The sequence below is a fragment of the Osmerus mordax genome, chromosome 5 (assembly GCF_038355195.1).
Source record: "Osmerus mordax isolate fOsmMor3 chromosome 5, fOsmMor3.pri, whole genome shotgun sequence".
NCBI lineage: Eukaryota > Metazoa > Chordata > Actinopteri > Osmeriformes > Osmeridae > Osmerus > Osmerus mordax.
Genome location: NC_090054.1, coordinates 1,552,091 through 1,568,637, shown reverse-complemented (window position 1 = coordinate 1,568,637; position 16,547 = coordinate 1,552,091). Strand labels below are relative to the sequence as shown.

Genomic DNA, 16,547 nt, shown 5'->3' with positions numbered 1-16,547 from the left:
TACAGGGACATTCCCCCGAGGCAAGTAGGGTGAGGGCTATATATCACGGTTTATTACACGGCTGTTCTTAATGCTGTGGAATGCTCTATTCACTTGAAGGGGGCTTCCCAACGTTCTCCGGTGAACTATTTTTTCATATTTGACCGTTGCTATGCATATTTGACTGCTGTCAAGAGAAGTGGCCTTTTTGCCTAGGATTCATGTCTTTCGTAGCACTCCGCAATTAGTCCGGTAACTTTTCAACCCCTGCGTACTCCGTTGCTTAACGACGTCAGCTGATTTTAAGCCTAAAGAATGTTCAACGTCTATGAAGTTCAACGTCTTTGGCGAACTATTTCTCTGCTGATCAACACTATGAATGGTAACAAATAAATTGTAAAAAGACACTGTGTTAAGTTATTTTTTCGGCAAGTAGCCGTGTAATAAGCGGGATAATGTATAGAACCCTCCGCTTTGCGTTGGGGTGCTGTTCGCCCTGTCGGGGCTTATTTTCCCGATAATGACCAGCGTTCTATACATTATCCCTTACATATCTCATGTGAGTAGGGGGGTGGGGGGTTATGGCATATATGCTTAATAAGAATGTATGAAATACATAATTTAAACCAATTTAAAAAAAATACCGCAGTTGAAACGGTATAGCCAAATCTCTCCCGGTAGACACATTTCTACCGTCGCACGGTATGTACCGTCATACCGCCCAGCCCTACTACTCACCAATACATTTTACAATATATTAATATCACCTCACCAAAACATTCTGAAATACTAATATCCCCACCAATAACATGCTGTAATATTAACATCATCATACAAATAAGGTAAAAATGCTGCCAACACCGCTGAAGAGAACTGTCTTTGTGGCTTGGGGTTACAAAAGAACAGATGCATCTTTGCAATGTCCTGTTACTGTGACAGCTGCTCGTCTCTCTGGGACAGTGACCCAGATGGGTGGGTGTGGCGGTGTTATAAGCCCCTGTGCCATCCTTACAGGAAGAAGGAACTTCTCTCACCTGAGGATCTAGAGTTGCCATGGAGACCGCTGTACGAGCTTCAGGACAGGATCCTCTATTCCAAGACTGAGCACCTGGGCCTCAACTGGTTCCCCAAGTAGGCCGTCACGTTAGCACACCTACACAGTAGGCTCTCACGTTAGCACACCTACACAGTAGGCTCCTCACGTTAGCACACCTACACAGTAGGCCGTCACGTTAGTACACCTACACAGTAGGCTCCTCACATTAGCACACCTACACAGTAGGCTCCTCACATTAGCACACCTACACAGTAGGCTCTCACATTAGCACACCTACACAGTAGGCCCTCACGTTAGCACACCTACACAGTAGGCTCTCACATTAGCACACCTCATGTTAGCACATATTGCTAGCACATCAAGAGTGTTTTTGAATGGAGCTAATCTTAATGTTAGTGGTGTAGTGAAGGGCTTACCTTGTGACAGTGGTGGACTACAGCTTTGTTTACATGGTTTAAGCACACAACACATACATCTTTTGGCAACACTTTACATTAAAGTTGCATGAATTTGTAACTATACAGCAATACCTAATAGAAACAACTTTGTAGGTACGTTGGAATTGCTATTAAATTAAATGGTATTAAGTGTTAGTGTTAGTGGTATAGGTTAGTACAAACATGTAAGAAGGCACAGTATGGAGGAGTTTTTTAAGGTGTAGTTGGAGGTTGTCTTACCAAAACAGGATCAATGTTAACTTACCTCTGGAAAGCCCAACCTTTCCTATACCAAGTTTTATTGATGTTATAACTTACTGCTAAACCTTAAAGAAGTGTTTCTACATAGCAGATCCTACAATGTTGTACAAGTGGTATTGCAATGTAGTTACATGGTAGTTATCGTAACCTTCTTGTAAGTTCTGCCCAGCGTTTAAACTAGTCCTTCAGGTTTAACAGATGATGCACTAGTCCTTCAGGTTTAACAGATGATGCACTAGTCCTTCAGGTTTAACAGATGATGCACTAGTCCTTCAGGTTTAACAGATGATGCACTAGTCCTTCAGGTTTAACAGATGATGCACTAGTCCTTCAGGTTTAGCAGATGATGCACTAGTCCTTCAGGTTTAACAGATGATGCACTAGTCCTTCAGGTTTAACAGATGATGCACTAGTCCTTCAGGTTTAACAGATGATGCACTAGTCCTTCAGGTTTAACAGATGATGCACTAGTCCTTCAGGTTTAACAGATGATGCACTAGTCCTTCAGGTCTCTGCTCTGGGATGTGTGGAGAACTCTTGGATTACAGCAGTGGAATTCCCCTCAGTCATTAACTTGTTTAGGCCTCTTAGCCCCATATTAGTTCTGTCACCTCTCAGACCACGTGTTCCAAACCACCGCCCCCCTCCTGACACAAACACACGCACACACACAAACACGCACACAAACACGCACACACGGGCCAGCAGTGCGAGGGGCTCTTCTATGGTGCCATGGGAACATTGTAAGACACTTTACTTTAACATCAGCACCACGCAGGGAAGCAGGCAGCATTGGCTCCACCCACCGGCCCACCTCTTCTCTGAAGACTAAATATTCTATTTTTAAAACAGATGTTACGAAAAGCTGATTCTGTGTAAGGACATGTTTTTGCTAAACACTTTGATGAATTGGTGTATTCTGATATGATTCATATTGAGATGGGATTGGCTGTTGGTAGTGTGCTAAACATGTTCTTCATGCCTTTCTCTCCTTTTACATTCAGTTCTCCCCGGCCTCGCGCTTCCTCTAAACACATAATCATAAAATTGTTTCAGAGGTGGTAAGGACAATACTTCTATGTGTTATATTTTTATTTTTGTCCCACAAGGCACCTTTTTTTATTTTTATATGTTGCATGCAAAACCTAAAAGCACTCGGGACGCCGCTTCGTTAACTTTGACACAGACAGAATTCCTGAACCATCAATGTTAACATTCCACTCATACTGGAGACTGTCGCACTGCAGCTAACAAGATGATCATTTTTTTTTTTTGTCCCCCATCGTATTAGCATCACCAGGACCAGCCCCACACCAGTCTTAGCATTAGCATCACCAGAACCATCCCACTACCATTTAGCAATAGACAAAGTAAGACAGCAGCTCTGTAGGTGAGGCATGGTCGGACAGTAAGACAGCAGCTCTGTAGGTGAGGCATGGAGGGGGAGGTCACATGTTTGACCGTAAGATGTGACAATATGTAAGACTACTATCGAGTAGTGAATAGTCAGTAGGCCTGCACTAGGAGAGTAGTCTCAAGGCCTGTAGTATTATAGTCAGTAGGCCTGCACTAGGAGAGTAGTCTCAAGGCCTGTAGTATTATAGTCAGTAGGCCTGCACTAGGAGAGTAGTCTCAAGGCCCGTAGTATTATAGTCAGTAGGCCTGCACTAGGAAAGTAGTCTCAAGGCCTGTATTATTGGAGTCAGTAGGCCTGCACTAGGAGAGTAGTCTCAAGGCCTGTAGTATTATAGTCAGTAGGCCTGCACTAGGAGAGTAGTCTCAAGGCCTGTAGTATTATAGTCAGTAGGCCTGCACTAGGAGAGTAGTCTCAAGGCCTGTAGTATTGGATTAGTTGTAACACATCTCAGGTGTCAGGCAGCCAGCAGCTCTGGCCCAGTAGTGTCCTGGTGTCAGCCTGATGGTTCATTACAGCTGGCTTGAATGAATGGGAGATTGGTGACCAGCTGAATGGTCTGGCAAGATTAAACTGGCCCTCAGCTTGCATGAGAGTGCAGGGAGTGAGGGGGGTGGCAGTACACCTACTCAGTTGGAAAATTATATTGGTCCAAAGCTTCTGACTTTTATGTGACCATAGTCTTACTTCAGTCTTAAAAGGTGAAAATAATATGACCATAGACGGATGGGTGCAGCTCAGTGGTTAGAGGGTTTGATTCCAGATCAAAAGGTTAAAAGGAAGTTCAAATATTCCCCTGTACGTAGCTTTGGATGAGTGTCTTCTAACTGAATACATTAGGATTATTACATTATTATAAAGCCTTCATACTAAAGCAGACTGGAGTCTAGCAGCATGAGTCGAGAGTGAACATTCTGGTCAGAACAGGGTCCTTCTTTAGTGGATCTACATTGTCACTCCAGCGTATTTCTACTGACCTGTCTGGAAGGAAGGCATGCTCCAGGGTTTTGAGCCACTCACCGATAGGCTACTGTGTAGGATTCATGACATCTGTGGTCTGATTGGCCTGGCTCCTCCGTATACACTCAAACATTGAGCTTGAGACACTCTTGGGATACATATTCACGGATGAAAAAATACGTCAATTTTTTTGAAAAATGTACATGGTCAAACACTGGGACATAGGGATGTGGTCAAACACTGGGACATAGGGATGTGGTGGATGTGGTCAAACACTGGGACATAGGGATGTGGTCAAACACTGGGACATAGGGATGTGGTGGATGTGGTCAAACACATGGCAGTGTCAGCAATTATACGCGGGAGTGAGAATGTGGCGTTAGACGAGGTAAAGCCTGGTGAGGGATGAAGTGTTAATCAGACTGATCTCACCACTACAGGAAGTGTTAATCAGACTGATCTCACCACTACAGGAAGTGTTAATCAGACTGATCTCACCACTACAGGAAGTGTTAATCAGACTGATCTCACCACTACAGGAAGTGTTAATCAGACTGATCTCACCACTACAGGAAGTGTTATTCAGACTGATCTCACCACTACAGGAAGTGTTAATCAGACTGATCTCACCACTACAGGAAGTGTTATTCAGACTGATCTCACCACTACAGGAAGTGTTATTCAGACTGATCTCACCACTACAGAAAGTGTTATTCATCAGACTGATCTCACCACTACAGGAAGTGTTATTCAGACTGATCTCACCACTACAGGAAGTGTTATTCAGGAGACTGATCTCACCACTACAGGAAGTGTTATTCAGACTGATCTCACCACTACAGGAAGTGTTAACCAGACTGATCTCACCACTACAGGAAGTGTTAATCAGACTGATCTCACCACTACAGGAAGTGTTAATCAGACTGATCTCACCACTACAGGCAGTGTTAATCAGACTGATCTCACCACTACAGGAAGTGTTAATCAGACTGATCTCACCACTACAGGAAGTGTTAATCAGACTGATCTCACCACTACAGGAAGTGTTATTGAGGAGACTGATCTCACCACTACAGGAAGTGTTATTCAGGAGACTGATCTCACCACTACAGGAAGTGTTATTCAGACTGATCTCACCACTACAGGAAGTGTTAGACTGATCTCACCACTACAGGAAGTGTTAATCAGACTGATATCACCAATACAAGAAGTGTTAATCAGACTGATCTCACCACTACAGGAAGTGTTAATCAAACTGATCTCACCACTACAGGAAGTGTTATTCAGGAGACTGATCTCACCACTACAGGAAGTGTTATTCATCAGACTGATTTCACCACTACAGGAAGTGTTATTCATCAGACTGATCTCACCACTACAGGAAGTGTTATTCAGACTGATCTCACCACTACAGAAAGTGTTATTCATCAGACTGATCTCACCACTACAGGAAGTGTTATTCAGACTGATCTCACCACTACAGGAAGTGTTATTCATCAGACTGATCAGACCACTACAGGAAGTGTTATTCAGACTGATCTCACCACTACAGGAAGTGTTATTCATCAGACTGATCAGACCACTACAGGAAGTGTTATTCAGACTGATCTCACCACTACAGGAAGTGTTATTCAGACTGATCTCACCACTACAGGAAGTGTTATTCAGACTGATCTCACCACTACAGGAAGTGTTATTCAGGAGACAGATCTCACCACTACAGGAACAGTCAGAGTAGTGACCCTGCTGTATTTGTGCCCGTTGCTACCTGAAATGCCCCCCACCCCCCACCCAATTCTCCCCTGGAATTAAAAAGAGTCGTTCTGCTCAATGTGGAGTGAAATATTAGAGAAATACTTTGACTTATTTAATCGGTTGAATTGTATATTTAAGTAAATCCCTAATGCAATCAACCTGAACATATGTAATTACTTACTGTAACATTTGAAATGACATGGATTTCAATAAAATGTATTCAAGAAATGAATATCTCTTTTACTTCCTGGTGCGAACCAGGTGGTGGGGGGAGGACGCATTTCAGGTAGTGACAGAGCCTGTGTCCCAGCCCCCCTTTGTTCCTGCTACTGTCCCATTCTTGTGTGACTCCTCAGTGGTGTAGCTGTGTGTTTTGTGCATGGTGGAGGCGTGTGTGTGCATGGTGGAGGTGTGTGTGCATGGTGGAGGTGTGTGTGTGTGCATGGTGGAGGTGTGTGTGCATGGTGGAGGTGTGTGTGTGTGCATGGTGGAGGTGTGTGTGTGTGTGTGCATGGTGGAGGTGTGTGTGTGTGTGTGCATGGTGGAGGTGTGTGTGTGTGCATGGTGGAGGTGTGTGTGTGTGCATGGTGGAGGTGTGTGTGTGCATGGTGGAGGTGTGTGTGTGTGCATGGTGGAGGTGTGTGTGCATGGTGGAGGTGTGTGTGTGTGCACGGTGGAAGTGTGTGTGCATGGTGGAGGTGTGTGTGTGGAGGTGTGTGTGTGTGTGTGCGTGCATGGTGGAGGTGTGTGTGTGTGCATGGTGGAGGTGTGTGTGTGTGTGCATGGTGGAGGTGTGTGTGTGCATGGTGGAGGTGTGTGTGTGTGCATGGTGGAGGTGTGTGTGTGTGCATGGTGGAGGTGTGTGTGTGTGCATGGTGGAGGTGTGTGTGTGTGTGCATGGTGGAGGTGTGTGTGTGTGTGCATGGTGGAGGTGTGTGTGTGTGTGTGTGCATGGTGGAGGTGTGTGTGTGTGTGCATGGTGGAGGTGTGTGTGTGTGTGCATGGTGGAGGTGTGTGTGTGCATGGAGGAGGTGTGTGTGTGTGCACGGTGGAAGTGTGTGTGCATGGTGGAGGTGTATGTGTGGAGGTGTGTGTGTGTGTGTGCGTGCATGGTGGAGGTGTGTGTGTGTGTGCATGGTGGAGGTGTGTGTGTGTGCATGGTGGAGGTGTGTGTGTGCATGGTGGAGGTGTGTGTGTGTGCATGGTGGAGGTGTGTGTGTGTGTGTGCATGGTGGAGGTGTGTGTGTGTGTGTGCATGGTGGAGGTGTGTGTGTGTGTGTGTGCATGGTGGAGGTGTGTGTGTGTGTGCATGGTGGAGGTGTGAATGCTCTGCATAACACTTTTGTATGTGTCTTTGGATAAAAGTGTCTGCTAGATGAATCCAGTGTTAATGTGATGTAGCTGCATTGGTGTGTTGTGTACTGAGCGTGTGAAGAGCAGCAGGAGGTCAGGTGTCACCTGCTGCCCTCTGCTCTGGTCCCCAGCTCGGTGGAGACCGTCCTGAAGACCCTGGTGAAGAGCTGCAGGCCGTGAGTACATCCTCTCCTTCCTCTCTGTCTCCTCAGGAACCAGCTTCCACTCAGAGATTAGCCCAAAGGACAATATCCTATACAAACATTATAACTTTTAAGTCTTTTATACTAATATTACAACTAATATATACTATACTATTATAACTATGATATAGTAATATTATAAACATTATTTATTATACTAATAATATGGTTACTAGACCTTTTATATTATACTAAACATTGTATATTCTGAAAGCACTTCTGGTGGTTGGTAATTTCTGCTCCACACGAGTCGGGTCCCAGTGAGACAGTACCAGCTGTGTGTTTGAGGTGAGACAGTACCAGCTGTGTGTTTGAGGTGAGACAGTACCAGCTGTGTGTTTGAGGTGAGACAGTACCAGCTGTGTGTTTGAGGTGAGACAGTACCAGCTGTGTGTTTGAGGTGAGACAGTACCAGCTGTGTGTTTGAGGTGAGACAGTACCAGCTGTGTGTTTGAGGTGAGACATTACCAGCTGTGTGTTTGAGGTGAGACAGTACCAGCTGTGTGTTTGAGGTGAGACATTACCAGCTGTGTGTTTGAGGTGAGACAGTACCAGCTGTGTGTTTGAGGTGAGACAGTACCAGCTGTGTGTTTGAGGTGAGACAGTACCAGCTGTGTGTTGGCGTGTTTGAGTTGAGACAGTACCAGCTGTGTGTTTTGAGGTGAGACAGTACCAGCTGTGTGTTGGCGTGTTTGAGATGAGACAGTACCAGCTGTGTGTTTGAGGTGAGACAGTACCAGCTGTGTGTTGGCTTGTTTGAGGTGAGACAGTACCAGCTGTGTGTTGGCGTGTTTGAGGTGAGACAGTACCAGCTGTGTGTTGGCGTGTTTGAGGTGAGACAGTACCAGCTGTGTGTTGGTGTGTTTGAGGTGAAAACCTCACGGTGCTCAACGTAGCTCTTCAGCAACAGGCTGAGGAGGGATGAGGAGAGGAGGTCTCACCTGGACTCAGGAAGGAGACAACACATACTTATCCTTTAGTAACCTGCCAGCAGAATTAGAAGAGTGTTCCCCAGCACTAGACTGTGTGTGTTTACTGAGGCCTTAATCTTATTAGCTCATCTAATTGTGGCCCAAGATGGAGTTTCCTGTTTCTGAGAGGAGGAAGGCTCCACAGCCCTCCCCACCCCTTCACATCCTCCATGCACTGGCAGATCCAAGTGGTAGCAATGGGTGACAGCTGCCCAATATCTCTATGCAAAAAAAGAACATCTTAATTTTTCTTTCAATAATAATTGTACCGTATTTTTCAGAAAATAAGACGCATTTTCTATAATCCGCACCCCACCAGAATGGGAGCTTTGTGTTTGTAAATCTGAGTATAAACCGCACTGGAATATAGGCCGCACTTGATACGGGAACAATGATGCCAAGCAATGCACGAGTATAGGTGATCTTACAGCATGCCGTTGCAACACACTTTGAAAACTAAAGTGCGTAATGTATGTTTTCTATTGCCTGGGAATTTACTAATATTTACCTTTTTAGATGCGTGAGTTAAAAATATTTCCGACGGTCCCCAAAGCCTAAGTTATTTTTCCGAAACGGTAGCTAGCATTAGCTAGCATAATACTCGTAGCAATGCTACTACCATGCTAGTGTTACTTGTTATAAAAAAATTCTAAACCGCTTCAAAATATAAGCCTCACCACCACAAGAAAAATGTCAAATCGGGGCATAAACCGCGGCTTTATTTCTGAAAAATACGGTATTATTATTGGAATTATGTAAACTACAATGTTAAACTATTTGTGGTAGCATTGGGTCACACCCTCTTTCCACACCTCCATGCCACCCTTCAACTACCCCCTTGCCACCCTAAGTGTCTAGATCTGCCGCTGCCTCCACGTCTCTCTTCACCCCTTCGCAGTCCTCTACATCACTACTCACCTCTCCACATCCCGCCACATCCCTCTTCACCCATCATAATTCCTCCTCATCCCTCCATAGCCCCCCTCAGCCCCTCCTGTGTCTGGGATGAGGGCAGGGGCTGTGACAGAGCCTGAGCTGTTAGTGTAAGGGTCAGCCTCAGGGCTGTGACAGAGCCTGAGTTGTCAGTGTAAGGGTCAGCCTCAGGGCTGTGACAGAGCCTGAGCTGTTAGTGTAAGGGTCAGCCTCAGGGCTGTGACAGAGCCTGAGTTGTCAGTGTAAGGGTCAGCCTCAGGGCTGTGACAGAGCCTGAGTTGTCAGTGTAAGGGTCAGCCTCAGGGCTGTGACAGAGCCTGAGCTGTTAGTGTAAGGGTCAGCCTCAGGGCTGTGACAGAGCCTGAGTTGTCAGTGTAAGGGTCAGCCTCAGGGCTGTGACAGAGCCTGAGTTGTCAGTGTAAGGGTCAGCCTCAGGGCTGTGACAGAGCCTGAGTTGTCAGTGTAAGGGTCAGCCTCAGGGCTGTGACAGAGCCTGAGTTGTCAGTGTAAGGGTCAGCCTCAGGGCTGTGACAGAGCCTGAGTTGTCAGTGTAAGGGTCAGCCTCAGGGCTGTGACAGAGCCTGAGTTGTCAGTGTAAGGGTCAGCCTCAGGGCTGTGACAGAGCCTGAGTTGTCAGTGTAAGGGTCAGCCTCAGGGCTGTGACAGAGCCTGAGTTGTCAGTGTAAGGGTCAGCCTCAGGGCTGTGACAGAGCCTGAGTTTTCAGTGTAAGGGTCAGCCTCAGGGCTGGTGTGTGTTACATGGACTGGGAGGTTCATAAGAGGCTTGACCCCTCGTGTGTCTAAGCTGTCACTGGGCTGGAGGAGGCGCCAGCCAGCTTACACCTGATCAAATCAGGTAACATGACCTCTGATGCCTAACATGACCTTACCAGAGGTCAGCAGTTGCTTATAATTGAAATTACCACCACAACCCTAAAACTACCGATAAACAAAAGGTTTGTATGATGTTTAAAGTACAGTAGACCAATATAGTTGCAGTGCTGTAACAGGGTGAATAGCTGTGTTCTGAAATAAACCTAGTTTGTACCTCGCAGTCTAAACCTCCATGACTAGTAAAGAATTATTCATGTTTGGCGTGTAGTCTGCTACTATCTATGATCTACAAACCGTCTCTGGTGGAGGGGAACCCTCACTGAAATTCTCATCCAGATAGGTTGTGCCCCACTACTAGCGCATGCCGTGATTGGTGGTGTCTGAGTACACCCATACAAGCATGCTCTGTGATTGGTTGTGCCTCAGTACGCCCATACGAGCGTGCCCTGTGATTGGTTCCTGGGCAGGTACTTCCCGGAGGAGGCGACGGAGGAGATGCTGGAGGAGTGGCGGCCACTGCTCTGTCCCTTCGACGTCACCATGCAGAGAGCCATCAGCTACCTGGAGCTGTACCTCCCCACCACCCTGCCCCCACAGCTGCACCACCGGGGCTTCAGGTACACTCACACACACACACACACTGTCTAATACAGTTATATTACAATTAAGTTGTGTTTGTGCCATGTTATATGGTATGTACAGTGTTGTGTGTGTGTGTGTTCATACAGTTTATATGGTAGCTAATTGTGTGTGTCTCTTGCAGGTTGTGGTTTGATGAGTTGATTAGTCTGTGGGTTGCAGTGCAGAACCTGCCTGGCTGGGAGGTGGTGAGTCTTGTCTCTCAGCCGTGAACCGAGAACCTTCTTACTCCAGCCTAGAACCCTCTTACACCAACCTAGAACCTGTTACACCAGCCTAGAACCCTCTTACACCATCCTAGAACCTGTTACACCAGCCTAGAACCCTGTTACACCAACCAAGAACAGAGAACCCTCTTACACAATCCTAGAACCTTGTTACACCAACCTAGTACCATCTTACACAATCCTAGAACCGTGTTACACCAACCTAGAACCCTCTTAGACAAACCTACAACCCTGTAACCCTCTTGTATGAGTGTAGAACCTCTGACCCTCTTGTATGAGTGTAGAACCTCTGACCCTCTTGTATGAGTGTAGAACCTCTGACCCTCTTGTATGAGTGTAGAACCTCTGACCCTCTTGTATGAGTGTAGAACCTCTGACCCTCTTGTATGAGTGTAGAACCTGTAACCCTCTTGTATGAGTGTAGAACCTCTGACCCTCTTGTATGAGGGTTAGAGGTTCTACACTATTCAAGCTCTTCATCTTGTGTTCATCTGCAGCATCTGGTCAACCTGTTTGCTCGCCTGGCTAATGACAACATAGGCTACATAGACTGGGACCCCTACATACCTAAGGTGAGCTCTACTGGAACCACACAAGCAGTGTGTACTCACTGTTTATCAGTCTATACTCACCCTTTCACTGTTCATATCACTCTATACTCACCCTGTCACTGTATCAGTCTATACTCACCCTGTCACTGTTCGTATCAGTCTATACTCACCCTGTCACTGTTCATATCATTCTATACTCACCCTTTCACTGTTTATCAGTCTATACTCACCCTGTCACTGTTCATATCAGTCTATACTCACCCTGTCACTGTTTATCAGTCTATACTCACCCTGTCACTGTTTAAATCAGTCTATACTCACCCTGTCACTGTCTATCAGTCTATACTCACCCTGACACTGTTCATATCAGTCTATACTCACCCTGTCACTGTTTATCAGTCTATACTCACCCTGTCACTGTTCCTATCAGTCTATACTCACCCTGTCACTGTTTATATCAGTCTATACTCACCCTGTCACTGTTTATTGGTCTATATTCACCCTGTCACTGTTTACTCTATACCAGGGGTGGGCAAATAATTTCCATGAAGGGCCACATGAGAAATTGGGACAGTTGTGGCAGGCCGAACCAGTAGGCTGAACTTAATTCTGCTCAATATTAATTGTATTACTTAATTTAAAAAAACTGTAAATTATATGGTTTTGAGCTCCTACTGGTAATATATGTTACAATAAGGCTATGCAAATATGTCAGAAGTGTCATTTTATGTTTTTAACATACCTTTAAACCTTCACAGAAATACATAAGATGCATGTTAAAGACCAGCAATTGATGAACTTTATACAAAAGCAATAAGTGCTTTTGATGTTTTCCAGTGCACCCTATTCTTAAGCAGCCAGAGAGGTAAAACATGGATCATACAATCCACCACGGCAAAAGCAATGCACACGGCCACGTGACTTCTTCCAGAAAGAACGTTCCCTTTAAGCCTGGTACTATGACAGCTCCCTCATCCACCGCTTCATCAAAATGAAACGACACGACATGATTGACGTGAACGATAGGCTACGTAGGTCGAGGTCCTTTTTTAGATCTTTAGTTACGTCGTTGATTAAGAAACAGACACCCTCTAAACACATGTAAATTTACTTTCTTTTTTTTTTACATTGTTTTAAATAAATAGCCTACTATTAATCAATACATTACCCAGTAGCCTAACTTTTTAACATGGTTGTGTCGGGAAAATGGAGGATATAGATGTAGCCTATGGATTTAGGTTTGTTTTGCAATTGTAGACTGTTAACAACAATATAGCTATGATAATTATACTCGGATAATTAACATTGAGATAGGCCTATGCCTGATGCCTAAACATTTGAAATCACAAACTACTGTAGGCTAGTCATAGGCTACGTTTAACGTGGTGTGTATCAAATCATTGTTCATCATCGTTTAATGCATTAGGCTAAATGTTGTAGCCTATGTAGGCTATTTAAGTTGATTTTCTATCAATGTTGAACATATTGAACTGATGAGAATAAGAAAATTAGAATATCCGTGGTAAATCATCGTTTTCCCATTGGGTCAGTGTTACAGGAAGGTCTGATTAAGCACCAAGTCACGCTAAGCCTGACAGTTAGCCTGCCCCGGACCAGACTAGTTTCGCAGCCTAAGTTGCCATAGTAACCGAGTTCGAACTACGTTGAGCTAGCTTTATGGAACCAAATGAAATACAAATGAGTCCGACTAACTGACTTAAGTCTGGCTTATTCGGTAAACTCTCTTTATGGAACAGACCTCTGTTCTCCACAAACTAAGCACACAGCTTTGCCTTTGACTTCAGTAAACAGATAGAAGTCCATGTCTTGTTAAACACTCTACATTCTGTATCAACCTTTCGTTTTTTTACTCTGACATTTGAGGGCTAACCAACAGCTAACTCAGTATCACCTGTCGGTGAGGGTGCGTAAGCGCACATGTAAATTGCCTGATGACTGTAGTCTTTCAGGACTACAGATTTCCTACCGCTCAAAACGTATTATTATTTTGAATTTTTTGATTAACCTCACAGGGTGAATATAGACTTTATCAGTCTATATTCTATATTCACCCTGTCACTGTTCATATCAGTCTACACTCACCCTGTCACTGTTTATCAGTCTACAGTCGTGGCCATAAGTTTTGGCAATGACAAATGTTGTGTTTTGCAAAGTTTGCTGGTTCAGTATTTTTTCACATGTTTCTATAGAATACTGGAATACAATTCATACAACTGAAACACATTTCATATTTTTTTAAGATTTTTTTGGGGGCGAAGATTTTCAATATATGCAAATAGTCCCCTCTTTTACAGCAATCAATCTTCTCTTAAAATCCAATCATAATAATAGTGATTTCTCTTGGCTAGAAATAGTTCACACTTTCCCCTGCGCTGATGATATGACTTACTGAAATTATGTTGGCAGTCATTTTATGCCAAGGCCCAGCAGTCTTTGCAAACACAAAATGTATTTCGCTCCCAATACGTTCGGCCACAGCTGTATAATCAGCTACTCAACAGCTGGTGTCAGGGTGTTTTCTGATAGTGAACTGAAACAGAGACTGTTATAGTCTCACGTACCTGAGCTGCCTCTATGTCTCAGTGACATGGACACATCTTAGATGTTAAATCAACACTAACTACAACATAGGTCCAGAGAACATGAGGTATCTGTGGAGTGGTATGTGACGTGTTAATGTTGTTGTGGTAGATCTTCACCAGGATCCTGCGCAGCCTCAACCTGCCTGTGGGCACCAGTCAGATGTTAGTGGCCAGATATGTGACCAACGCCTACGACATCAGCCATGTGGTGCTCTGGGTCTCCTCCCTGCTGGTCAGTTTATCCCTAGTCCCTGTGTTAGCTTCTAGTCCCTGTCCTAGCCCCTAGTCCCTGTGTTAGCTTCTAGTCCCTGTCCTAGCTTCTAGTCCCTGTCCTAGTCCCTGTCCTAGTCCCTGTCCTAGCCCCTAGTCCCTGTCCTAGCTTCTAGTCCCTGTCCTAGCTTCTAGTCCCTGTCCTAGTCCCTGTCCTAGTCCCTGTCCTAGCTTCTAGTCCCTGTCCTAGCTTCTAGTCCCTGTCCTAGTCCCTGTCCTAGCCCCTAGTCCCTGTCCTAGCCCCTAGTCCCTGTCCTAGCCTCTAGTCCCTGTCCTAGCCCCTAGTCCCTGTCCTAGCCCCTTGTCCCTGTCCTTGTCCCTGTCCTAGCCTCTAGTCCCTTCCCACTTCAGTCTAGTCCCAATGTTAGCCTCTGGTCCCTCCTTACTGATCCATCCCCCTCCAATTTCCTATCCTAAGCCTAATCTTGTCCCAGGTCCTGTCCTCTATCCTATCCATTAGCCCCTATCCTAGATCCTGTCCCCTATGCTAGATTATATGAACCACTATTTCTTACCCCCTATCCTAGATCCTGTCCCCTATGTTAGATCATACTAACCCTTATCCTTGATCCTGCCCCCTATGTTAGATCATATTAACCCCTATCCCTTAGCCTCTATCCTAGATCCTAGTCCCTATGCTAGATTATATCCTATCCATTACCCACTATCCTAGATCCTGCCCCCTATGTTAGATCATACTAACCCCTAATCCTTGATCCTGCCCCCTATGTTGGATCATACTAACCCCTATCCTTGATCCTAGCCCCTATGCTAGATCATATCCTATCCCTTAGCCCCTGTCCTAGACCCTGTCCCCTGCCCAAGTCCCAATCTGAGATCCTATCCTTGGTCTTTGAGTTCAAACTTCTTCATTGTGTGCGTGTGCAGGGTGGGCCCAGTAAGATGGCCCAGGCTCAACTCAGTGGCCTCTTCAACAGCATCACTTCCTTCTTCCACCCATCCAATCACGGACGCTGGTTGGTGAGTCTCCTCGTGCCTTAGCAACACATCCTCATACTTGATGACAACACACCATAGCAACACGTCCTTACAGACATGACAACACAATGTACCATTTACAGCATACCAACACTGACTGTAGCTGAGATGTTATTGGGTGTGCTCAAGCCTTCGGCGAGAGCACAACCTTTGTTCTCTCACATATATATTATTATTATTCTTTTTGCCACCCTAAAACTCAGTCAATATTTGGCCTACATATGACAACGTAGGTGTCAAAAGTTTGGTAGCGATTGAGTTGCTTCTATTGGAATTTACGTTCCGTTGCATGGTTTAAGCTTAAGTTAAGTTTTTGTGGCGAAAAGTGAAGCTAACGGTGGCTAATTTGCTAGCCACAGTCACTGACGTTACTAACGTCACTGTGTCACTAACGTCACGAAAACACGCGTGACTACCTTTGCCAGAACATTCGTTTAGCATCTGTTAACTTGGGGGATAGCTAGGCTAACTATAGCTTTACTGCAAGGCAGCTGCAGAAACGCCACAAGAAAAGAGGCCAGGGTGATAACTATTTACTCATTTTACTTTGTGATATGACACACAATTGTGATGTGTAATGTACAATATAAGCTGATATTATTAAGGAAGTACATCTACTTTCGGAAACAGTAGTCTACTATTTCACTGAAGTATTAGCATCATGACATTAGCCTGTGTTGCCCGGGCAACACATACTACAGTGGTCTATGATGTAGCGTTATCTGTTTTCAATCGTTAAAATAAACATTCCTCACATATACATTTTCGTTGTAGGATTTATTCTGACATTAGAAAACGATTTGTTGGTGAAATTACCATTACCTGTGGTTTCAAACCAGTGTAGCTCACTGCAACGCTGTAGCTTACGCGAGACACACTACTGTACAAAAACATCTACACTAAACAGCTGTTTAGGAAGTCAAACGGCGACAGAACATGTTCGGTACTCCCCTTACTTAAATCAAAAGTCTATCTAACTACTAACCTGAACTTCATTGCCACAGCCTAAACGTTGTCAATCTGTTCATGAAAATAATTAATTTCATCTTAAACCGTACAACGGAACGTTGTACGGTACCAACGCAATCGCTACCAAGACGA

General features: G+C 45.0%; 1 protein-coding gene across 2 annotated transcripts in view; it reads left to right on the top strand.

Moving 5' to 3' along the window:
* Nucleotides 1-16,547, top strand: part of psme4a (proteasome activator subunit 4a) — a 67,026-nt gene that overhangs the window by 3,936 nt on the left and 46,543 nt on the right. The window contains exons 3-10 of one of the 2 annotated variants that reach the window (XM_067237107.1): nucleotides 994-1,110; nucleotides 2,739-2,795; nucleotides 7,348-7,392; nucleotides 10,625-10,774; nucleotides 10,921-10,984; nucleotides 11,521-11,595; nucleotides 14,287-14,409; nucleotides 15,336-15,428. In XM_067237107.1, the coding sequence (XP_067093208.1) occupies nucleotides 994-1,110; nucleotides 2,739-2,795; nucleotides 7,348-7,392; nucleotides 10,625-10,774; nucleotides 10,921-10,984; nucleotides 11,521-11,595; nucleotides 14,287-14,409; nucleotides 15,336-15,428 (724 nt within the window). The remainder of the gene's footprint in view (nucleotides 1-993; nucleotides 1,111-2,738; nucleotides 2,796-7,347; nucleotides 7,393-10,624; nucleotides 10,775-10,920; nucleotides 10,985-11,520; nucleotides 11,596-14,286; nucleotides 14,410-15,335; nucleotides 15,429-16,547) is intronic. The other variant, XR_010876710.1, reaches the window with a different exon arrangement.